Genomic DNA, 26,471 nt, shown 5'->3' with positions numbered 1-26,471 from the left:
TTTTTATTAGGTAACAAGCATGAATAATGCACACAAGTACGTACTGTATAGTCATATACTGTAATAAAACATTGAATATTATTATACTTGGAACAATACGTGAAAAAAATATTATATTTTCGTAATATATAGAAATATTATTTTACAAGAAATTTATAAGCATATCTTGCACGAATATTCTTTTTGGCTCATTTGACTTTGATTATCAAATACTTATAAATAATTTGCAAATATTTAAAAAAATTATTGTCCTTTAAAATTCGTTAGCTTATTGTTCTGCATGCGTATTCTTTGGCTTTGACCTCGTAGAAGTTGACCTCGCAGTATGACGGGGTCCGCGCATGCGCGACTATGCGAAGACAGAGTGGTCGTATATGCAACTTTCTCTTTCTATTCCGCTATCGACTTCTCTGTGACGTCGGAACGGTACCTGGTGGAAATATCCAGATGTGAGACACTGGAATCGTTCCCACCGCTACAGCTAGACTTACATCAGTAGTTCGGGTCACCAATTACCGATAAAGTATTGAAATACACCAGACAACGGGCATTCTGTCGCTCTAATTGAACGAACTGAGGAAGGACTAATTGTTGGATGAAAGATTTAATTAATTCGCTTACCTTTCGAGAATAATCTGGATATGATGACTTGCAGCGTAGATTGGTGAGAGGATTTAACGGAATGACTGATTTTAATATATTTAGATACTTTGATTAACTTGGATTTATTTTATAAGTTTAATATTTCGAGTCACAAACAACGGGGTTACTTAGTGTAAGATCTTAAATTAATACGACAAAATGGAGCTGAAAGCTCGCTGGATGTTCGGGCAGAGTAACGTTGTAGGAAAAGTTTAAATGCAAAAGGCAAAAGGATTTTACCGCGAGACTGTACCGGAACAAGATGACTAATCTGGTGGTAGAAACCAAGAGGACGATCAGATGATCGGTCGCCGTTTTTATAGGTGTCGATCGTTGCGCAGAACGATCCCCTTCTTTAGCTTTTGTCAACTTTTGCGCACCTTCCCCCTTTTTCTAGGAATTAGAATTAGGGCACGATATCTTCGCCGCATGTATGCCTGTGATCTTAGTTCTTTAGCTCTTACTATATTGCAAGCTTTTACATATGGTATAACGCTGCGTTGGTGCGGTGGTGTAAGTGTAGGGTCGTTGCGCTTTAATTTTCCATTCTGCGTGGGCTTTGGTGTTGGGGCAGCAAGCCCCCCTTGGCTTCTCGGCTACCGTGCTTCATCTCCCCTGTGGGCGGTAGGACCCGGGCCGATTTTAGCAGCTATTTCATAATATGGTAATCGCAGTGCGTATGCGCTAGAGGTGACTCATGTTTCGTGGTGTACGTTAGTGCCGTGTGCATTTTCGGGGTCACGATCCACTGGATTCTAGTCGTAGTTTACTTCTTAGATATTCTCACTATCCTGTTCGTTACAAAGTCTATATATTAAGATTGCCATATCGGTTACTTGTCGTTTTGTTAGTTTTATAGCGTGTAAATATGTAAAATTGCATATGTATTATAATTGATCACTGTCGTTATTCACCTGGAGTAAAAAAGCGATTGTTTATGAGACATAGTTGCTATTTGCTTAACATTATTAGGATCACGCTGCTGCGAATACTCTTGGGTGTTTGTGTTATAACTATCTTAACAGTTTTAGGGTATTTGAAAATTTGATAATTCGTAGTTTTAGAGCAGGTTTACATGTGTGCTTTCGCATATAATTCTCTTCTGTAATTACTAATTCTCATATTGATATTGTAACGTTCCTGGACGTTATGAAAATAAATATGGATTCGTGATTTGATTATCAAATGAAAATCAAAGGCGTAAATAATTGTTGTGAAAAAGCTTCAATTGCAGGGTACGTGTTTCTGGTTTTAAGTCTGAAACGAGACTATTTTTACAATAATGTTGGTTGACGCAGCAACCTTATTCTTTTGAAAGACATAAGAGGTTGATAAACGTCTTTTATCTATGATGACTACTAGATCATTAAAAGGGGGCAAAACGGGTGATTTCACCCTTTGTAACAATATAAATCGGCTTCGAAGCTACTAGAACTTGTTCTTATGTTTGTTGGTTGCCTATTACTGGGCGTTGCCACGTATGCATCTTTGAGTTTATTGCGAGTTGATTTACCTTCAATCGTTTCGTCGTTAAGTTTCCGAATGTGTTCTCTAGATGGAGCTATGTATGGCTCCGTATTGGAGATCTGCATTGCCTTCAAAACGCTGCGCGTGTTGCCTACTATACGGCGTCACGGAGGAAAGTATGATTCATGCTGGATAATTGGTATTCACGATTTTGATGGTTTTGCAGTCTCTGGTTTTATGGATTATTGCAGCAGTACACCTATCTTTACATTATTTCGGTTGAAAACGTATCTATGGTTTTACAGTCTTTTATACTCCAGGCTATATGGTATAGAGTAAGTTGCTTATAGTAGTGGTTTTCCAACTACGACACAGAGCGACACAGTGCGACACAGTGTACGCCGTCGGGTGTTCCAACTACTACACGATGTCTCACGGAGTCGCTCTTATCCGAGTCTCAAAAAAGTTGTGTTTAACCGTGCAATGAATGTCAGTGTTGCCAACGCTGTAGTTCTGTAACCAAAAAGCAACTGGAAAAAAGAGAATTTTAACGTTGTCAGCATTAGTCTGCATGATTGCATAAATGTAAAAAGTAATGAAGCCGGTCGTACCGTACAATGATCACACTCTTTAATTTAAAAAAATAATTTGAACGAACGTTTGTTACTTTTATCAATATTATGTACAATTTATAACATGCGTTTTAGTACTCAAACTCGGAGGATACATATCTGTCAAATGCCTAGTTATTTTCCCACTCCGTTCTTGGAACATGCACGCACTCTCCCGTTCAATTTGAACACTACAGCGTTCCAACAACAGCCCAGTAAACAATTTACACGGAACGACACAGAACGACACAGAGTGCGATAGTTGGAAAACCCGTAGTGTAGCTCTCAGCTCAGAATGCACAAATGGCATTGTCGAGTGTTATATAATAATTGGATATAATGGTGTTAGTTAATTATGGTGTTAATATGATAGTGGTATATAATAACGTATAATAATATTATAGCTCTTTGTAGTGCGAAGGTCTCGTAATATGAGGTTTGTTCGGCTAGCTACACTCTGCACTCGTGAGTGTAAAAAGAACTAGGGTAGTGTACTAGGGATTGCTGGGGAGTGTACGTCGGCTTCTCGAGTGTAGCTAAGATAGCGCGAACGCAATAGTGTAGAAGGTGCAGAAAAGTGGGGACAAGAAAATGGCGCACGTTACGTACAGTCGTTTTTTTCCTCGAAACACTTATTAATACAACAAATTAGTATATAAGATAAAGCATTTTGGAATTTGTTAACGAAATCTTTCATACCTTATGTTTTAAGTACACCGTTATCAAATTGAACGTCGTTTTTCAAGTAAAATACTGTACTGCTTTGTTCTGATTTGTAGTGAGGTTATGGGTTTGCTGTCACTCGTGAGTTTTAAGGTATATATCGCATCACAGTTCACTAACGTAGTGGAAAAACCTGTAGCATTCATGCGGCTTGAACCATTTACACTTTTTACACTTCTTACACTTGGTCTAGACATAGTGTAAAAAGTGTACACAAAGTGTATATAATATGCACTGCTTAAGCACGAATGAAAATTGAAAAATTGAAAAAAAAGTGTACACAAAGTGTATATAATATGCATTGCTTAAGCACGAATGAAAATTGAAAAAACTGAATATACACGTGCACGTTGTATGCAGTGATGGCGGCAACTTGGCGGCATATGTGGTTGCATGTGGTCACATATGATAACTTTACATATTATATAGAGGTAGGCTACTGCCGCGGATTTTAAAACCGACAAGTCACATACATAATGGATTAGAGTTGTAAAATGATTAATAAAAAAAAATGGGTGCGTGTACTTATGTACGCGCGTGAGAAGTTATACTTCTTTGTCATCATTAAAAAATACACAACATGTCAAAATCTTCTGTCACACAATGATAAAGAAAAGAAGTATGTAAAAAAAACAATAAAACAAATAACGGATGTCTTACATTATATTTAAATAATCTATTAAATTTTTGTCACGAACTTTTTATTAAATGTTCTATTAAATTTATTTCTTTATTTTGTAAATTTTAAAAAACCAATAATAAATATTTAACATTGATAATTTAATAATATTTAGTATTAATTATATTAAATAATGATATTTTAATTTATATCAATAAATAATACATACGGATAACTAACCTCAATTATATTGGAGCACTTGAAAAAGTATTTTAGCACAATTTTTTCACTAATATTCACAAATAGTAAATAATATTAATCCAAATATTCAATTTAAATCACTACTGAATATATTTTATTGCCACATATATAATTCGCACTTGTATGAAAATAAAACACGTGTTGTGACTGTAAAAACTAAAACCATGTGGATAAATATTTAGCTTTTTTTCGAGACTTAATGAATTCGGTTGAGTGGGCAACTTCATCCTGTTAATTTTGTGTTACAGTGATGCGCGCGCATGAATTCGGTTGAGTGGGCAACTTCATCCTGTTAATTTTGTGTTACAGTTTTGTGTTACAGTGATGCGCGCGCATCCTGAAATTTCACTCTCATCAGTTTTTCATAACGCGCCTAAAGAAGTATAACTTCAAAAATTAATACATTGACCATAAAATTTCATTTTGCAATGAGAATTTTTTCCAGTGAACAAATAAATTAACTCAATGATTAATAAAAAATTTTCAGATTACAAAAATAAATTCAACGGTTAATGGAAACTTTTTCAAATGAAAAATTATAATAAAATCATAATGTTCAATATGCAACTTTTTCCCATGAAAAAAAATTGAAATAAATGTTCAGTGAAATTATAAAATGCTATAATGCCTTGAAAAATTTAATGCTATTTAAAAATGCTCATGCCATGCGGCGCATCTCGAAGTGAAACGTCAAACGTTACGTGCATGCCATGTGTTTATCACTCTATACGCGATGAGATCACGGCGTGCGAGTCATGTGTCACGCATTACGCTCGCACTATGTGACTATCACGGCGTGCGGGTTACGTGCGACGCACGATTGTTATTTGGGTAACGAAAGTCTAGAGACATTTGTGAAACGAGCAGCGTCATTCGACGTCACGTCCGCTAAAACGAACGCGCAAGTGTACACTCCCCACGAAAGTGTAGAAAGTGTATCTAGCACGAACAAACCTATGGTTTTGAAGCTTTGGTTAGTGAATGTCATAGTTGTTTCCATCTAGGGATATTCCAAATAGTTAGACAGTTGTTTTAATACCTTACGGTTATAAGATTTTGGTACTTCGAGTTTGGTTAGTTGATAAAAGTGACATGCAGTAATAATAGTCGATAAAACATACGGACGTTCCGGTCGGATGTTACACCTTGTTCCTCATTTCACGTTTCATAGACTTTCCTCGACAGAACAAAGAGCCTTATTGGCCTCCTTCTTTCAAGGCAGGTCTCGAGTTGCCTTGAGGAAACCTTCGGCACTGCGATTGGCTGTATCGTTTCATGTAGCCAATGCTTGCGTCTATGCACTTATGACCCGTATGACGCAGAGATCACAGCCAGTCTACCTCTTTGAGGTTATACACTCTCATCAACCGATGCAACTTGACAATGAGAGCCAAGCGGTTTAAGTTAGATTTAAATATAGCCGAGTGGCGCTTCGATCAGCAATTTTACCACCATAAGCAATCGCATATCCCTAAATATGTCTTCTTTCTGGAAGGGAGAGCTAAGTTGCGACTATAAAACAAGGACGCCTCGGAGATTCAAGGAAGCCTTCATCAAGGCCTCCTTCATCCTTGAGATAAGGAGAGACTATGAATACGGGTATAAATGGTAAGCATCCATTGTCATACGAAACTTTTGGCGCATTCTCACTAATTTTTTTGCCCACGCGTGTCTTGAACTGTCCAATCTACGGACCTTGTCCTATACTAACGACAGCAGCGCCACCACAGCCGATATATTTTTTTTGTTGCTTTCAGGGTCCACATCTACAGTACAGCGTTTGGGCTCCTTGAATCTAAGCTACATGAGCATGTCGATCGGATGTTACACGATATTAGCTCTCCAATCTGTCAACAATCTTTTATCTCTTTTGCGCTGCCATGTTCGTGGGTAGATTTGCCTCTGTCCTAGGGAGTTTTTAGCGCTTCAATGTAATTTCGGAACGCACCCTAGGATTGTGGTGCGCGAGAGAGGATAGTTTTAAAAGGGATAGCTATATTCCAGGTGCTTCAGGCACACCATGCAATCCTTCCACCGTGGTGCATGTCAAGTTAATCGTTATCTTTTCTAACCTGTCGTAACCTCACGAGTTGAGACACAGTCGTGCATACTGTAGATGAAGGAAAAATAAATCGAAATGTGGCTCGTATTCTCGTCGTCGTAACCACAGCATCGAAAGTACGAAACGTTAAATACCTGTATTCGTTGATTCCGTTATCCATTAAAAGGGAAGAAAAGGAGATGAAATCGTTCGTTTTAGTCAGACTAACGGAGATGATTACCGCCAATGTACTATCGTGATTTAGTATTTTATTTACTGTGTTGTGGTGGGGTACGCTTTCACGAAATTTGAGTTGCTGCGATCAGCTGTGCTACGAATATGGCTTCATCGAACAGGGGTATACAAATTGGCTCTGCCTGGTTTCAAAAAAAAATCAACCTCAGACCACAACATCGAGGAGTCCACTTGGTCACTGAAGAAATATTACGACAGATTCCAGAGCTTTGTCAATTTTCTGTAGGCCTGTGCCATATACAAAGTAGGTATCTTGTCTCTTATAAAGGCAACTTTGCATTCAAATTAGATGCATGAACAAGCAAATTTGATATTCTCGCCTCAGAGTTAGAGTAAATACCATCGGACTTCACTCGTTTGGATGTAAACTTTATGGGTATTTAGTTCTTTCTACCTTTTGCCCATGAAGCTCAGTATATGCAATAAACAGGATAACAGCTTTTGTGTTGCCTACCTACTCGTTAGGACAGAGTATACTCATTTTTCACAACTGTTTATCAATGAAGAAATTTTTGCTCAACAAGTTCAAGGCTTATCTTTTAAGCCTATCATATTTGGCAGTTCGATTGCAATATGATATTTTACTTAATTCTGTGTTCTAGTTCTTCATACGTCCGCCAGTTTGGCATTGAACGAAAGTTGGGATCCAGACGTGAGAGATGACATGGAAATGATGCTCAACAAAATCGTTCCAGAAGGAATGCCTTACAGACATAGCTGTGAAGGTCCAGATGATATGGTATGTAGTTTTTAATTCATCTGAGGTGGTTATATCTAAGTTTCATATTATCCATACATGAAACGTTTTTCAAGTCAACTCTTACAGTCTTACAAAAAACTTTTTCAGGTCTCTCTCAAACTTGGCTTGATGGAAGCCTTGTTGATTTTAGCTTTAGGCACCAAGCTCTTTTTCTCTGTTGCAAAGGGGTTCTTTCAATATAGTAATTGTGAAATTTTCAAGTAAGTTCTCTTATCATGTATCCAATTAGCCTTAATCTGAGTGCTTTAAAGAGTTCTTTACTGATATTACATGAGAAATGGGAATTTTTTCGTAAATCCTTGGATTCAACCTTAATTTATTATTTGTTACAACTACGATTTTCCTTTTATTGCGGAGTTTTTGATCACATCGCAATCACATTTGAAGAAAAGGTAATTTTGCAGTTCTTGATTCAAAATAGATGATTTTTGCGAAATTGAGTATTATTTCAGCTAACCCGTGTTATTAGGCATTCAATCACATTACCACACATCACAATTTAGTATATTAATCTTGGTTTCATTTCATGCATTTCATGATGCTTTGATTATAACTGATTATAACTGAAAATGTATAGTTCTCGAAAGTAACACATTCAATTTTTATGCTTCCTCTACAGTAATATCATGGTATTATCAATTTCTAATAGATATAGGAAGTCATGTTTTTGATAAGATTGAAGTACAAAATGGTTACGAAAATCACTATTTTCAAAACAAATTGCTAATTCACATAGTTCCAATTTGAAATTTGTCCGAAATGCAGGAAACTGTTACAGATTTAATAAAGCAAAACTTACTCATTTTGTATCTACGGATTGTTGTTTATGATATTAAAATATTAAAATTTGAATAGTATATTTGCGAATGTGATTAAATCCTCAGTGAAGCATATTTGTTCACTTGACTGTTGTATTTCTAAAATATTCTGATCAATTTTTGTTCAGAGTTGTAAAGTTTTAAAAAAATTCAAGTTTATTAACATAATAGTATAAAAAAGTAGTTTGAAAAAGCATCATTACTTCACAATTTGATAAATATCGAAATGCTGAAAATCGTAAATAACCGTCCAAATAAGACATGACAAATTAAAACCTGTTTTTTTGAAGATCATTGTAAACTGAATCACCAATACCATGACACACAAGGGAAAAACGTTTTTGTACTGAAGGCACTCCTTCAGAATTTGATTAAACAATTTATAGAGAAAATTCTCATTGTTAGTGTATAACTCGTGAGAAAATCTTTAAAGAGTAACCAAATGGAAATATTTTTTATGCCGTACGAAATAATTTATGTGAATTGTAAGAGAAGACTATAATATTGAAAGCTGAAAATTTCATATGTGTTAGATTGAAAACCTTTTATAACAAGTGGGAAAGCTTGGTGTACAAGTACAATTTCGTTTAGACTTGAGGGTAAATGGGCGGCAGTATGTGAAGCAAAAGATAGGAAAAATGTGTACCTGTTTACGTGTTAAAACCTGTACCTGTTGTTTGTGCCAATAACAGTGAACACAAATAAAGAAGCATCTCTACCATGTAATAGAAATAATTCTGAACAAAATTGACTAACTCAAACTAAGATATTAAGCTTTTGAGAAACAGCTTGATAATTGGAAGGTTGAAAATATTCAAACTCTGGTGACCTTGATCCGATTGTAATGTTTTAGACTCATGTTGCTCACTGATCAGGGCCTCAAAAATTGTTTGAAAAACATTTAAGAAATTTTATGTTTTAATATAGTTTTAGCGTGCAAATGTAATTGTTGACGAAGATCTTTTGGACTCTAGTTATACACAAATCTATCTTTATCTACTCTGGAGATATATATTTGTAAATTTTGTTCAAATCATATCTGTAGATCAGTTTGGCGAACAAAATAAGCCCAAAAATAAGGGAACCTGATCAAAAACACTAGAGGCTGAGTTTAATCATCTTCAACGCTCTAATTATAAAATCTTTGCTCAAAATGTTGATATCATAGCTTTTGATATTCGAATTTGCTTAAAATGATTTCTGAATAGTAGGAATATTATCCCATCTCTGAGCAACATCATTGGCACAAATAACACTGCTGGTGATTTTTTGAACGAATTTTGCTCTTTTCTTGATTTTTGATTTAGATGGTGTGACCTTTTCCGCCTTTACGCAATCCCTTAAAATTTCTTTTCCATATTCATTGGTAAGTTTTAAAAACATTCTACATTATGATACAAGGCTAGGTAGTTTCGAAGGACCTGGTAAATGCAGTATTGTTAATTGCAATCTTGTGTAGTACAGTAGAGCGTCGATCATTATCTACGTATAAAAAAATAAAAACTCATTAGGACCGGGTATTGTTCGGATATTAAAAAATTCGGATAACCGAAGAGCAATATCAATCGGGGAAAAACCATGTAACGCTCAAAATCCATAGATCATTAGAATATCTAATATATATATTCCGCAAATTTACTCGAATCATTCACCAACCAGAGGACAATTGGAACAATATTGGCCGATCCATTGCAATCGTCTTTCCTCTAAGCCAAACTATCACCTTGTCTAGTCGACATCAATTCTACAATACTAAGTATTAAGTTCATCAGACTTCGTACAAAACCATTCAAGTACATACTCAATATATATATCGCAGATATATCCAAATAGACCAAAAAATTACCAAATAGGATTAGAATAAGGAAGCATGAGAGAGCCGGAAAAAAAGAAAAGTCGACAGTAGATATAGCCAAATCGGCGCAAACAAGACCGAAAAACTGATAGCTATAGCATACCCAGAGCTAAATTTAGCACGCCGATAGAGAGAGGGAGGCCGCCCAAAATGCATATAAACAGAAGTCGGCACAGCAACAGTAGGTACACACTGATTATGCGTTCTGCTTTTGAAGCCCTAATCTGCCAAGCCAAACAATTAGCTGAGGCCTCTCAGCTGATTTGGTCTTACATTTAAATTCTCGTTTCGAATACCTGCATTCAATATTCAACTCTTCATAAAATATTCTCACTAGAGATTTCTAAGATATCCTTTTGCCAAGCGTATCTCTCGCAAATACCAATAACGAATTTATTAATTAGTTATCATTTAACTAACGAATATTAATTATAATCTTTACGATTAATCACGTCAAGTAGTTGGCGCCGATATTACGCTATCTTTATTTATTTTTTTTATATTATATTTATGATTATTTCTATATTTGATTGCTTTCACATTTTATGTTTTATTATTTTTTTATATCGCATTCCTTTAGCGACACTGTTCGTAATAAAACTTTTTCTTTTTTTTTTTTTAATTAACGAGTACTATCATTGATACACACGAGTACATATCACACTCACACACAAACTCAATCATCATATCAGATTATGCTCTGGCATTTAGCGGAGCTAATACAGTTTTACTAGTGCTTCTAGGAGAGCTGAACCTACATACACACCATTGGCGCAGCTGACAATGAGTGTTATTGCAGTGCACAGACGTTTGTCACTACTCATGCACACTCACAATCATTCATCACTCCAGATTATGCTCTGGTATTTATTGGAGGTAATGCAGTTTCAATAGTGCTCCCAAGGGATCTGAATACACACACTTTCCAATAGACTTAAGAACGATCGGCTGTAATCCCGTTTCAACTGGGGAATGGGTTATATTGACCATCGCTTCAAGGAAGTTGAGGCTCCGACTATACCTGAACGCTACGCATAGTCAATGCAACCTCGCTAGCGATCTTCGGGAGTTTCACGCTTTCTGTACACACGAGTTTTTGAAACGACGTCCGGCTATCACATTACTGTAATTACATGGTAATTGGTATTGACCAATCGAGTTTGGTAACTCGGTTTAATAAATTATATTAGGGCGTTCAGTGCTGTCAGTGCGACGACACTAGTGATACATGAGAATTGTGTTAAGTGTACACCGATCAAACACCACGAGAACGACGCTCGGCTATCACACTCTTAAAAGTGCGTGGGAATTGGTATTGACCGATCGAGTTCCGTGTTTCGATTAGTGAATCTCACCCGAGCGCTTGGCTTGGCCAGTGTGACCTTGGTGGTATTTCCCGGAGGATTCTCATACCATCCACACAATCACACAAATAATGCGAATGTGCATCATTGCAAGGACGGGAGTCTAGCCTTTTCTAGAAGGGTAAACGTTTAGTCTTCACCATCAGCCTGAGGCACCCCGTTATCGACTGCCATAATCGGTGGTCCGTCCTCCCAACTTAGGAACCTAAAAGATTAAAATTAAAGCACTCAAATGTTGAGACGTTTCTAAATTAAAATCCCACAAATTAATCCTGTACGAGAATAGAGAAGAAGATATATGTCCTACCACCTGCGGTTGACGCTAATAACGGGACGTTACAACCATAAGAACATGACATTTGCGCGTAGAAGTTGAATGTCTAGATATTGAACTCGTGAGGAATGTGAATTATGAAATAAAATGTAGGATTCGATGCCAGGGCTCGGTTTTGCACGCATATACGGACGAGTGAAAACTGCCAGCGCAGAGGTAAATGCGAGTGAGCTTATAAGGTATGCAAATCATAATTGTTCCGATGACCGAAAATTCTGATGAACCAAATCATCAGTCGTACAATAAACGATTCGAATAATTTACATTCCGATAATTGATGTTCTACTATCGAAGGAAAAGCTTCCTAATTTGCATGATGGAGAATCACACTATAGCTGATTGTCTTAAATTAAAGTCAGCCTGTACAATAACGGTAAAAAAAACATAAAAATGTAGCAATAAGTGTAATAATAATAATAGTCATTTTTAGTCCCGCCATAGCCTTTCGGTTTGTCCTCGTACGCGTATAGCTTGTCCGGGGTGAGGAAGGGATGGGTTGGTGATCGATTTGAATATTATTCACGATTGTTCTAGGTTTGTTCTACATTATTCCAAAAGTTTATATTGACAACTTACAAAATACAATTAAAAAAATGTGTAAAACTGTTTTTCGACCGAGCCCCGCCCGCCCACTTTTGAACAATTGAACTCTTTTTTACTGTTGCCGTTTGTTGTAGTTGTTCTTAACATTGTTCCAAAACGGTCAAGTTACAAGTCCAACAGCAGGGCTGCCAACAGGTGAAAAGTGTTTTTGACTAGCCTCCCACTTTCTTAAAATATAAATTTTTTCAATTGTTCCAGGACGTTTTAGCCGTACTGAATATTGTTCCAAAAGTACAATGTAGTCAGTCGAACCGTGGGCTCTTAAAATGTAAACATGCGTTTTTCGGTTACTTACATTTTCGTAAGTGAACTTTTCAACGTGTTTCAGGCTGCTCTAGTCGTACTGAACATTGTTCCAAAAGCACAATATAGTTAGTCGAAACATGGCCTCGTAAAATTCAAAAACGGGGTTTTCGGTCTCCTACATTTTCACAGTTTTCAAGGTTGTTCTAGTCGTCGATGTAGTGAGTCGAATCATGTAGTCATAAAATCCCAAAATTCATGTTTGAATCTTACGAATCCAAGGTTCAACTCACCGCATCGTGCTTTTGGAATAATGTTCAGAACAACCCAGAACATGTTGAAAAGTTCACTTTCAGAAACGTAAGTGATTGAAAACCCCGTTCCCGAATTGTACGAGTTCAAGGTTCGACACACTACATCGTATATTTGGAACAATGTTGAATACAACTAGAACAACCTAGAACAATCGAAAAAGTTACATTTTCGAAAAGTGCGGGGTTAGTCAAAACTATTTTTTACCTTTTAGTAGCCCCGCCGTTGGACTTACGGGTTGACCGTTCTGCAACATTGTTTAGAATAACTAGTAGAAACCAGAACAGCGAAAAAAAAGTTTGATTTTCCAAAAGTGGGGGAGGGGGGTTCTGCCAAAAACGTTTTTTCATTTTTTTTAATTGCATTCTGTAAATCATCAATGTAAACTTTTGGAACAATGTAGAACAAACCTAGAACAATTGTGAACAATATTCAAAACATTAATTTGTTGAAAGTGGGAGCCAACTTCATATAGGATTAGTGATCATCATTATGTGTCTGTAGCCGCTTCGGGCTGACGTTCGGTCGATCTCTGGTCTACCGTCTGCGTCGCGCGTCAGCCTCCAAGCCCAGGGTCAGCTCCGGGATCCGGCGCATTGCCTTTTGGTCGACGAACATGCAGATGAAGATGTTCATTAGGAACACCTGAATGCTCATAGGGGACAAGGAAAACTGCAGAACAACTTATCCAAGTGTAACTCGATTGAGTTCAAACCTCAACTGACCGATTTTGCGCCTGAGCGACGTGACCCGTGTGATAATTTTTGCAAGTTGTTGCTCAGGTCGTCATCAATATATTGGGGATTTGAACCCTGTTTCTCCCGTTGCGTTACGCATGATGCTACTACTGTCGGTAAACTTGTATTTTCCAGTTTGACAATTGCTTGTATATAGCAGACGAATAGCTTTAAAGTCATTTTGATTCTTCTTCGTTTTTCAACTCCACCGATTTTTTTTATTGGCGGTGTCAGGTTATTTTCTGTCCCCAGGGTGATGATAGTTCAGGAAAACTGGAAATAGTGCATTATTTATATTGATTCATAGGACAGACAAAAATTTTTTCAAGTTTCACTATTGTAGATCCTTACTTTTCTGGTCTTCGACTAACTGAGGCCTCATGTTATACAAGGCTTAGACTTATCACCGCACTCCAAATTACCCATGAGATTGAGTTGGTAACTGTCGCGTAATAAAACATTGGAAAAAATCATTTTTTTACGACTTTTTACGACAGAATAACTGGAAAAGTTGAGTTTGTAAAATATAACCAGCATCTTTTGCTTTATTACTGTTTACTATATTGAACATAATTTTAAAGATGCAAAATAATGATTTTTCTTAACCAAAGTATTATGTGGACCGTTTATGATTTTAATGAATTACATCAAACTGGATTTCAACTATACTCGTACTTTATCGATTTACAATGTAATGGCATGTGCTTCAATGACGTTGCACTCGATTAGCTAGTTAGCTGGTATTCCACATCCACAGTTGCACTACCTATTAGCCAAGTCAAACTGGTATTGGTGTAAGAGTCGGTGCCTCCTAATTGCTTTGCTCTAACATTTAAAGGGCCGGTATTTTTTTCTTGTAATTTAATGTTTTTTAGAGACATGATTTACGTAAATAAAAAATCTACACGTCTGGTGAAGTTTCCGAGTTATTTGCTGACTCTTAAAAGAGCCAGACCGACCTTCTAAAGGTTGATAGACTCATTCTCTCCATTTGTCTTTATGTACTTATCACAGTACTCTGTTTATCAAATCCTGTCCAGTCTTGCTAGATCCTTTTACTAGCTTTTTTATTCCATTTTGCAGGTCTACCTCTAGTGTATTCTTTAATTTTTGCACGTCACGCCCAGCTTCGAGAGCTGCAGCGGTATTCAATCACCTACCTCTTACAATGCTCTATTTAATGCTCTTGTCCAGATGGAGACGTTTTTATTTTCGCTGCTTCTACGATCCTCTTTCAAGTAAATATATGGCCATCTTTCTTTGGTTATTTCTATGATGTCTAGCAGGCACATATTACCCTTTTTTCTAACCTGTATTTCTCTTCTGTGTTTCCTGATTTTATCTTCCAGCTATACGCTGGGGTGTTTCTGCCTAGTCTCACTACTAATTTTGTGTACCAATCTCGCGTCATCCTACTTCTGCCAACTCCATTTTACTCCATAACGGAAGGATATAGTAACTAGCATATTAGGAAGATATATCCAATCTTTGCTCACTTCATTATGTCCCGTGTTATATTTATTAATTTTTGTATCTTTCTGATTGTTTCTGATTGTGAGCAGCAAGCTAGAATCCCAGATATTGGTACTTGTTAACCGCTTTTACTCTTGTCCCTTAAATTTTCACTTATCGCTTAATTTTTTTCTCCTTTTTCTTTTAATGACCACTGCTTTTGTTTGAGTTGTTGAGTTGAACTTCTGATTCATCTTTTTTGTATAATCTCCACTATTTGTGACATTTATTCGAATCCTTCCTCGTCTTCATGAAGCTGAAACTAGCAACCAGAGATGGTAGCAAAACGTGTAAAATTTTTTAGAAATAAAAATATGCAGTTTAGTCTTATCCTCATAATTCTATGAAAGTATTGAGGGTTCAAGGTATTTCATAAAATTTTGATTTTCGAACTACTGTTGGAAGATTTGGGTGGTTGCAAGTGAATAATTATAATCTCACGTTCTTCTATAACTTTTTTATTTCAACCTTTAATAACACTGCACCGCTGCCGTCTCCGGCGAACGTCCAATATTAAGTGACTCACTCGTTCGCGCATTAGCACACATCTAAGAGAGAGTATATTTTACTACTAGGAGCACCATCTATACTCCATGACAGTAACATCAATGAAGTTTGAAAGCTCGCGCTTTACAACAACTATACTACCTTATTCGAGTGAATATTAGACCGTTTGGCTGCTAGCTTTAGCTTCGTCTCGCCTTTTGGTATTCGTGCCACATCATTCACAAATCTTAAGCAAAACATTTTGGATCCCTTCCCGTCACAACGTCTCTTTTATCATCTGCTTGCTTTGATTTTAGGTACCTTTTAAGTAGACTCATCACTTTTCGTCTTCGTTTCTTGGTGTACCGTCTCTGTGTCTCGATTTCATTTTGCACTTTATGGTTGCTTCTTCCTCGGGTCTTCATAACTCCCGGATTTCATCATTTACTAGCGTATTTGCCTTTTTATTTGTCCATTGGTCGCTTAGAACTTTGATAAATTCTTCATTTTTTCTACACTCGAGACAGACCTTTTCTATTCCTGTTCTTTTTCATGTGTTTACTTTTTTCCTATTCACCTACCCAGAATGTCTCCCAAAACAGACGCTTAAAATTCACGTAATCACTGCCTGTGCCAACACATACACAACTTTTGATGGACAGAATTTGTAGGTTACACTAGGTTCATTATCAGGTAAAAATTGATGGAAGGGTTTGTTTCAAAACACATTTTCGGTATTTCTTTGCTATTTTTGTTATATTATATTATAATATATGAATATGTAACACATCACATCGGATACCTTGTTAGGTATTAATATTTCGATTGCCCGATGTTTCGATTTTCTTTCATTCTCTTGAATTTCATGAAAAATGTTAAGAGACCTTTTTTGTAGAGCATCAAATTTCCCACAAAAATAATGGTTTGATCTATGAAAATATTGATTTTTCTGGTAATTACAAAAATCAAAAATTCAGACACAAATTTGAAAAAACAAATCAATGTTTAAGGCACGATTACAAGGAAACGGCTCGATCTACGTCAATTTAGTAAAAGAGCTTTTTTGTAGGAAATTTAATTTCCTTCAAAAATATGGATTGATAAAATTTTTCAGATTGATAATTGACGGATTTTGGGTAAAAAAATGCGGTAACTGTTAAAAAATCAATAGCTGTAACGATACACCCCTTAATATTAATATTAAGGGCTCAAACTTTCAGGATAATTTTTATTTGTCGTCATGAAAAATGTTTTACAGTACCATTAAAAAAAAAATTCTTCGTTTTTTTTTTGGCCCAGTCTACTACTGATAATGTATGTTTCTCTCTATTATGTAATGGCAACAGAAGACTCAATCCCGTGGCTAATAACTAATATCTATCTATCTATGTATGTATGTATGTATTATAGGCTGATGATCCGAACCTCCCTCGCCGGTTATCTTTGTGCCTTTGGCTGGATCATTGTTTCTGTCTTCCTTGGCTATCACATAATCTATAATGGATGACTCTCTGTCCCCTACATAGGAAACACATCCTCCTTTGTGTCCACCTGCCCTGCCGTTCATAATCGTCGTTCCAAACATCCGACACCATCAAGTAGCTTCGTGCCTTCGCTAATTACTTCTTCGCTATGTCTTCTCATCATCTTGGCCGATGTTTCTCGTGTTCTCTAATCTTGCATATTCTTAACGTACTTCGATATTCCTGTCTGTCTCTACTATCAGTCTGTTAGTTTGTGTGATTTTCTTGTTGAGAATTTTTCCTCAGTCGATATCGTTTGCCTTAATCCTTGTAGCTCAATTCCCATGCCAAGTTTTCATACTCTTGCAGTATGATCCTTTGATTCCCTTTTCGGACCTATCAGTTGCTCGTCTTTGGCCCTATGTTCACGTTCTTCTCTGTTGGTGCTTTTGGCTCACTACTTAAATTCTTTACTCACTTTGTTAATTACTTATTTCTCAGTCTTGTTCTTCGCCGATGTTAATGGTAGGATAAAAATGGTATCAACTCGTGCTATACGCCATACGACCATATTTATTTGCTTCCTTGCTTTGCTCTGCGGTCTCCTCGTTCAGAAATTTCACCAGTCCGCAGTTTATTGAATTCTCAGAGGCAAAGCTATTTTCCATTCGTTACTTTATTTTGCTAACCAAATCTGGCTTTTTCACTTCTCTCATTTATTCCTTTTGTTAAACCTCTGAATTCTTTATGTTTTTCTCTTTCTTGCCTCTTATCTTTCATCTAGATTTGTATATATCCCTTAGATTGTGTTGTTGTTTGAATATTTTAATTTTTGTTTCTCGAGAATCCAGTTTCATCGATATTGTAGTTTTTCCGTTATATATATTCATATCCGTTTCTGTATTTCGATGATTTTGATATTTTTTCATTTACCTGTATTTCCCCTGTAACAAATTTTTAAACTTGAGCGTTCAGGTTGTCTTCCTTGAAGTTTACTCCACTTATCAGAATAGTTCTTCTTCTTTCCTTTCTTTTTTAAATTTCCATCCTTTGTTCCAATTCATCCATTCTTGAGTAAATTTTAGGGTTACCTTCTACGTCAGTTTTTTGCATACGTTCAATTTTCTGCTTCCGATGTTTTTCTGCATTCCTGTCTAGTTCAACTCTCTCCTCAATAACTTTTATTCCTTCCACCGTTCGGCTTCTCTCTTCTTTTTTTTTTATTTTTTGTTATGAACCCTTTATTTCAATTTGTATTCATTCTATTAGTGTTTTTTTAGCTTATTTACTTCACTTTTTGTTATTTTGTAATTGTTTTAGCGAGTAACAGTAGAGGAGACTCGGGATCTGGTTTGGTACAGGTCGTCACAATAAAAAACTGCGCGCACTAAATTTAGCAAAAAAATTATAACGTGATTTATTGGACACACTATATACAGTTAGCGAATTACCCGATATGTACAATGCCAAGAGCAACACGTGGTAGCGAATGCACCCAAATTCACAATTAGTTTAATAATTGCTTTAAAGCGAATTCTCACACATTAATTATTGTTATCAATAGCCAAATAATTAGAAGAATTAGCGACAAGAAAAGAACACGAGGTGAACTAGAGGTAGCCGTAAGTACAATAATGGCGGAAAACCGTTAGAAATCGAGTCTTCTTCCCCGTGAGGAAGACTAAGCATGTCCCAAAGCTAAGAGCCAATAAGAAAATTCATAGCGAATGACGTCAGAGAATAGCGAATTGCGCAAGCGTCAATGAATTTGAACTAAAAATTCATTGATTGGCTATCGATTGGCGGGTGATCTATGCTCTGCTTAGTGCTGCCTTCTTGCTGCGAGTAAGCCGAACTTCGCTTCGCCCGGGCAATTTGGGTGTTGACTGAACAGTAATACTTCTGAGCATCCTGTTTTTATTTAATTTTTTCAACACGTTTGTCTTTATATTCTTTATCACCTTCGTTGATGTCGTTGTCTGCTTCACGGTTGTCTTCGATCAGGGTTCTTTTCACTGGATCATTTTCTACTCACGTCGACAGATCCTAGAATTCCTCGAAAGCTTGGAATTGGCCTGAAATTTTTCTAGAGCCTTGAAATCTTGGAAATAGCATGGCATTTTTTTAAAATTCTTACATTTCATTTTTTTCTGACTATTCTTTTCCCGACAGGTATCAAGTTCTTGTTCTCAATTCCCCGATCGATAAAACTAACTAGAATTCAGTGGAACTTCGGGCAATTAAAGTTTATACTTTACCATACCTTATTTTAATTCGGGTAGTGTCTGTTTTTAACCCACTGTGGCGTCGGTCATATTATAATTGAAATACTGCAATCGCGAATGAAAATGAATTGTTATGTTAGAGTGATCACCTAGTGTTAAAACTTACGATCAGTGTCACGCAAGGTGTAACGTGAGTGAATCTCTTGTTGTGTTTATTGAAAAAGGTAAATAAATTCTCAATTCCAATTTAGATGTATCTCATCCACGTATAACAATATGTGCCGTCTATCACTAATAACTGTAATGTAAACATGTGTGCGGTCGGGGGACCCCCGTCAGGAACGAAGTTCCTTACGCTTTTTCTTCAACTCCGAATGTAATTCGATATGGGGATTTAGATTGTTTATATTTGTATATTTTCGCGCCGAAAGGAAAAAGTGTCATGCTCCCTCCATGCGACTTTTTCTCTCTCTCTCTGTTTAATCTGTATATTTTATTTTCTATCATTTTTTCAATGAAAATGATGTAAAGTAAGGAATTAAATCGAAAAGTTTCATTTAATATTTTAGGAAAAATATTAATTTATTAAAAATTGGATATAAAATATTAAATTATAAATTATATAAAAAACAATAATCAGACAATATAACTCACGTATTATCTAAAACAAATAACAAATAAGTTTTAACGAAATTTCCACGCGTTCAGTATTGAGATTATTCAAGCGGCCGTGCACGATGCTCGCTGCTCGAATCTCGATACTCGCACGTACACACATGCATAACGTGATTCGCTCTGTGTCGATTTCTACCAGTCAACTCTTACTCGCACGCCGCGTTAAGAGGGCACATCGGAGTATAATTTTTCTAAAATCGATTTTTTTAATTCGTGTTTCTGAAAGTTTGAAGTATGAAGAATATTGTGTGTAAATTGCAGCATAAAATTCGAAGAATTGTAGAAGTTGTGGCCGATTCCCTGAATTGAAGTTCTGGAAAGCAAAATAAACGTTTTTTTTTGAACTTGATAACTTTTAAAAATATTGTGTGTGAATTTTATGAATATTTAAGAAAATTATTTTTTTGCCAAATTTCAAACTCTATTATATCGAAACTACATTTTCAGTGTCCATGCCCAGGATATCTCGAAAACGCCACGACCGATTTTTGACAAATTTGAACTCAATGTTGTCGTGGACTTTATCTCGTTCGCTACTTAGGGTTTTTTTCTAGTAAAATCCGATAGCTGCAAAGTCACCTATAGCATCAAGTTTCAACTATTTTTGTAATTTGCTACTTGCCGAGATTGAATATAGACGACTCATATTAGGATAATTGACAAATATGTTCCAATATCGTGATCTGTATAATAATTTACAGTGAAATCATCATGGGGAAATCAACATTCCAAAATTTGTGGCTAGACTCTGAGCTACATAGCGGCTGGTATTGGTTAAAAAAAGCCGACACTTACAAAGCACAGTGCACTTTGTGTAACACCATTTTCGATGTATCAAATATGGGAGTTACTGCGATTAAATCCCACGAAGATGGAAAAAAGCACAAAGCCACTGCCTCGGCAATAAACATGTAAAAGCGACTCGCTAGCTTTGCAGCTCCAGCTCGACAAGGGTTATCAAAGAATTCCACTGTAGTTTCACAGGGTAGAATTGTTACTGAACTGGTTGCAAACTTCTATTAGCAGTGAGAATCAATGCAGATTCTACCAGGGTACGGAATAAATATATTGTAAAAGATTAGGTCACTCGGGCCGAAATCTTATGGGTCTTGCACAAAGGTATGTGTCATAATTCAAATTGAGGTGCAGAAAAGGCTGTACAATTGTTCCCACTAATGTTTACTGACAGTGAGATTGCAGAAAGAATGACAATGCAAAAAGACAAAATTGGATATGTGACGACTTTTGGTTTGGGTTCGTTTTCTCAACGGCAAGTTGTCGATACTGTTAAGTCATATCATTTCTTTGGCATCTCTTTTGATGAAAGCTTGAATCAAGTAGTTCAAATGTAGGATGATAACAATAATGAAGTTTTTAGAAGGTACTTAACATCTGCCTTCTTGGGCCATGCCACTGCCGAAGATCTCTTAACTACATTTATCAGTACACTGCAACAGTATGACATAAATATGAAAAGAATATTACAAGTATCCATGGACGGGCTAAATGTCAATTGGAAATTCCTCAGAAACTTCAAAGAATACCTAAGAGAAGATCAACCGGCCAATCAGAAATTATTATAAACGGGATCTTGTTCTCTTCGTATTATCCATGGGGCACATAATAATACAGCTGATATAAGTCGGCATATAAGTCGGTGTGGAAAATGAATCAGTTTATGAGAGCAAATTACTATTCATTTAAAAATTTTCCATCAAGGCGAGCAGACTATAAAAACAGCGGATCAGACGTCCTTCTGTTAAATATTGATGTAGGAAGTAAATAAAGACTCATAGTTTAATAAGACAATAGATATATATATATTCAGAGGAGTACAAGTAGATTGTGCTCGATGGTCGAGCTCGAACTGGCGTATCGAAAGGATCTCGCGGTCACCGAAGATAAGCGCGACAATTGAGGGACACCTGGTGTCACCTGTCGATCGATACGATTAGATCGAAGGTTGCTCTGCCGCTCAGGCAGATACATGACACCTTCCCATGAAATTCTGTTCCATACGATGGGTTGAAAACTCCAATGTCATCCAGCGAGCAATTTAAATACTGCCATATGTGAAAAAATATATTGAAGCAGTAGCGAAGAAATCCCCAGCTAGTCAAAATTATATCATGGTGAAAGATTTCATCGGTGATCCTTTTCTAGCTGCTAAGTTTGACTTTCTACATTCAGTTGCCTTTGAGCTAGAAAGTATTCTCGCAGCTTATCAAAGCAATCATCTGTTCATACCGTTTCTCTGGGGAGATCTGAATACTCTTATCCGCAGCTTATTATCATGCTTTATTAAGGAAGATGTGCTCAAGTCCACTAACTCTTTTAAGCTTACATCTATTGATCTCGAAAAAGCAGAAAATCGAAGACCAATCCAAGTCATCGAGATCGGATTTGCAGCATCTGTACCTTGTAAAGTACTAAAAGGCATAGATGTGGTCATATTCAAGACAGAATGCCGGTCATTCCTCGAAAGATTATGCCTCAAGTTAATGAGCAAGTGTCTCTTGAACTATTAGATTGTGAAAAGCTGAAGCTGCTTATCGCCTTATGTGATGCAAGATGATACAATCCGAAAATTACGTGTAACAACAGCATTGGAAACCTTCGTCGAACATTACAGAATTTAGCCCATGGCATCTGATGCTGTTAAACAAGAATATCTTTTTATGTGTGAGTCTCCATCTACTACAAAAGTGCTCAGCATGTTCAATCGCAAGGAACATCGATTAGACCACTTTTTGATGGAGTTGTTCGAAAAAGAAGGGACATCAGCAGAATTGAAGACTTTCTCTAAATTTTAGTGTTGTTTCATGGAAATGCTGCAGTGGAACGAAGTTTTTCTATAAATAAGAATTGTCTCGTTGAAAACTTGAAGGAATCCAGTCTAATTGCTCAATGAAATATTTTTGATGGGGTGACAGCTACGTGGGGAGTTATGAAGATTTGCGTCACCAAAGCAGTGATTCAGGCTGCACGAAATGCATTGAGTAAGAGATAGAAATCACTCGCAACTCAAAAGAATGAAAAGGATAAAAGAATAGAGCAAAAGCAAAAATTGGTAGATGAAATAAATAAAATGAAAATAAAGAGGAAAAAAGTCATAGCAAAAGCCGAATCTTAAGCGGATGAAATGGAAATTAAAAAGAAATTAAAGAGATGCGTGGAGCTCTACTAGAAAATGACTGACTCCGGAGTTGCATATTTTTAATATATGTCTTGTGACGTGGATTTTTCCCGCTCCTCGGTCACTCGGAGAAAATGACCGAGAACTTACCGCGTGCACAATAATTTGGCGTCCACGATGTACCCTGGATCTAAAACAGTATCGCGAAGTTTTGTTGGGCGCCTGGCGTGATCAACACGCCTCGAAATCATTAATGCGCTATACCTCGGCAATATGCTCGGTAGCTCAGTACCGCGGAGAGGGGAGGGGTAATTTTTGGAGAGAGAGAGACACTCGAAGTACACACGCTACTTAACAATAGAAGTAAAATAAAATCTTATATTTCACAATAGCGGTGATACAAAAACAAAAAAAAAAAAAATCCAAAAGGCGCTCGTCGCGATTCTAAAATTAAACAGAAAATTACACGTAACCTACACTATTATTCCTTACTCTACTGAGCTCGCGGCTGCCTAACTAAAATGTCACTCAACAATTACAAAATCTCCATACGCTGTTCTCAATTTGCAAATTCGCCATTTTTTCTCCATAGCGATAATTGCTCGAAACCGAAACTAAAACTACTTTCTCGACGGTGCGCCGTCGGGCTACCGAACAGACGGCGTCTTCAATCTCACCTGAGATCTCACCCGACTCGGAGCTTCGACGCTACCGCGAGCTGGCCTAAATCTAAACGTGACAACATAACTTAACCTGAAGCTTATTTCCTACTTATTTCAACTAAACAAATCCGCAAACGCCACTAAACTTCAGACGCTACCAAAACTCAATATTCGAACTTCTCGTCTCAACCGCTGCTCAACGCAACGGCAATTTTCACTATACATCACCTCAACTCGACTATACACTATCTTAAATAAACGGTAACTTAACTAAGCGCAAGCGCAACTAAACGTAATCTAAACTATACGCTATTGCAATGCATCCAAAATCAAACCTTCTCAAAATCCTCCAAAACGTTATTCGCTAATCCGAGCACTCGAATTATATATGTAATAGAGTTCGCCGCTGAGGCACTTGGAGACTATATATATCTATATATGTGGCATGTTTAAGTGTGTATAGTACACGACTTATTTTAGCCTATATTCATACTATATGAAGAAGATTAATTCTAATCTTCTCCGTCGTTAATTTTTCAATTCACCAAAAACATGTTTGAATTCACTTCTCTAGAATTTTTTCTCGCTATTAATTAATATGACTTCTTTATATAGTATTAAGAACGGCCGGGTCCGCTCTAATAAGGCTAAACAAGTTGTGTATTATACACGCTTTAACATGCCATATATATGGAAACATAGTCTCCAATGTGCCTCAGCGACGAACTCTATTACGGAATGTATATAGTAGGTAATGTGCCTGATGAGTGATTATTCGTACTTTCTTTGTTCCAGCCATCCTATTAACTGTGTAAGATGGGATAAACCTGATTGAATTGGAAATGATATATTAGACAAAAAAGTTAATGTCATTATGTATTAAGATGTTATCGAAGACTTGTATGAACAGTTGAGAGGTTGAAGATGAGTTCGATAATAAGAAAAAATTCTTCTTTCCAAATGCTATGACTTATTCACAATTCATTCTGTAGTTCTTTGTAGCATAGTATATTATTCAAGTAGCCTTGAATTTTAGTAATCTAGGCCTGGAAATAGCCTGGAATTTATAAATGAGAACTCTGTAGACACCCTGTAAGACGGACTGTCTTATTCACTTGTATCTTTCGTCTCGTGCTGTCTGTCTCGCCCTCGGTGGTTTTTCTTTTCCCCAGCTCCATCGATTGAACCAAGTTTTTCCTCCACCATCGGGACTGAAGTACATTTCTTCCAAGAAGTTAGTCACTAGGAAAAAAGTGACTCCGTGATTACAGACTACAGGGATTACACCAACATTTTTATGATTGCAAAAGATTTACCCTTTTAAATATGAAAATTTGACTACACATGACTACAGAAAAATTTCACGACTACCGTGATTACAAAAATAAAATGAGAATGAAATTAGTCACGTTACAGTAACAATGCATGTTTAGGAGAAATCGTTACTTCGCACCTGTAAGATCGTCTGTAAGTTGATAAACCATGATGAACAAAACATATTCCTATTTTTAAAAGCCATCTCCTTGAAAGTCATTCAGATATTGCACAGCAATACTTTTTTCCCTGATTTTCATTACGTTAAGTACGTTGCCTACCGCGCTCGCGTGGGAACTTTGTAGACCAGTCGGAATGTACATGAATTTGGACGACTTCTATTCAACAGCCGTGGCAAATGGCCAATTTTTTTTGTAGGTAGTTTGGACCTCAAAGAATATAGTATGAAATTTGTGGGATCGCGAAATGACGACTTTTGGCCGGGAAAATTATTTAAATAAACAAATGTCACTATTTTGGTGTTATTATCTTTGGAATGAGATTTATCTAAAAATGTTTCCTACGCAAAATGTGCGCCGTAATGAAATCTACAAAATAAGTCCGATGCAAAAATCACGTAGACTTATTAGTTTGGCGGTAAATCACTGTTGAACAACAATTTTTCAAAAAAATTATTATTGTATTTACGTGATTTATTCATAAAGTACTGTTCTGAAACTCATCCACCACCTAAAAGAAACTGTCCTGAGGAGATATCGGTAAGTAAATCCGGCGTGTCGATATAGCACTTGTTCCACAAGGCCGAGAAGGTGCAAAAAAATCAGGGTGATTCTTTTCAGCATGTACATTCAGGATTTAACTGAAAAGAATAGGTTTTTGAAAAAAAAATCATGTTTTTCGAGGATATAAAATTTTAGCTGATAAACAAATAGAAGTTACGCCTTAACTATTTAAGTTATTCAAAATGTTCTGCAAGATTCTCATAGGTCTTAGCGAGACGCGTAATTTAAAAAAAAAGAAGTCTCAATATCTTTATTACAAGCCGCGATACAATCATTTTTACGTTTGTTTAATTTACTACTGTTTAAATCGACATTTTCGCGAAATTCAAGTTCGCGGGCATTCGTAATTGTGTTGGGCATAATATTTAATATTATAGAAACCGTTTTGAGCATTAATCTCATGACAGATCATGATTGCATTCGGTCGCTCGCGTGCGGAATATACGGATGGCGGCGTCGGTGCCGCCGGGTGGATGGCTTGGTGGGGGCCTGCGTCTTGCCCCGCGTCACTTCTCGCGCGGCTTAGCACCCGCATTCATAGTCCTTTCTTGAGGAACAAGGATTCTTTGTTCCTCATTTCATGTTTCATAGACCTTCCTCGACAGAATAA

General features: G+C 36.6%; 1 protein-coding gene across 2 annotated transcripts in view; it reads left to right on the top strand.

Annotated features, from left to right (window-relative positions):
• Nucleotides 1-6,333: 6,333 nt before the first annotated feature.
• LOC124214107 (UPF0047 protein YjbQ) overlaps nucleotides 6,334-26,471 on the top strand; it is a 75,292-nt gene continuing 55,154 nt past the window's right edge. Inside the window, exons 1-3 of one of the 2 annotated variants that reach the window (XM_046616118.2) lie at nucleotides 6,334-6,863; nucleotides 7,222-7,358; nucleotides 7,467-7,579. In XM_046616118.2, the coding sequence (XP_046472074.1) occupies nucleotides 6,704-6,863; nucleotides 7,222-7,358; nucleotides 7,467-7,579 (410 nt within the window). In that variant the 5' untranslated portion in view covers nucleotides 6,334-6,703. The remainder of the gene's footprint in view (nucleotides 6,864-7,221; nucleotides 7,359-7,466; nucleotides 7,580-26,471) is intronic. The other variant, XM_046616117.2, reaches the window with a different exon arrangement.

The sequence above is a fragment of the Neodiprion pinetum genome, chromosome 3 (genome assembly GCF_021155775.2).
Source record: "Neodiprion pinetum isolate iyNeoPine1 chromosome 3, iyNeoPine1.2, whole genome shotgun sequence".
In the NCBI taxonomy this organism is placed as follows: domain Eukaryota; kingdom Metazoa; phylum Arthropoda; class Insecta; order Hymenoptera; family Diprionidae; genus Neodiprion; species Neodiprion pinetum.
Note: the sequence above shows the minus strand (reverse complement) of the source record. Positions and strands in the feature narration are given on the sequence as shown.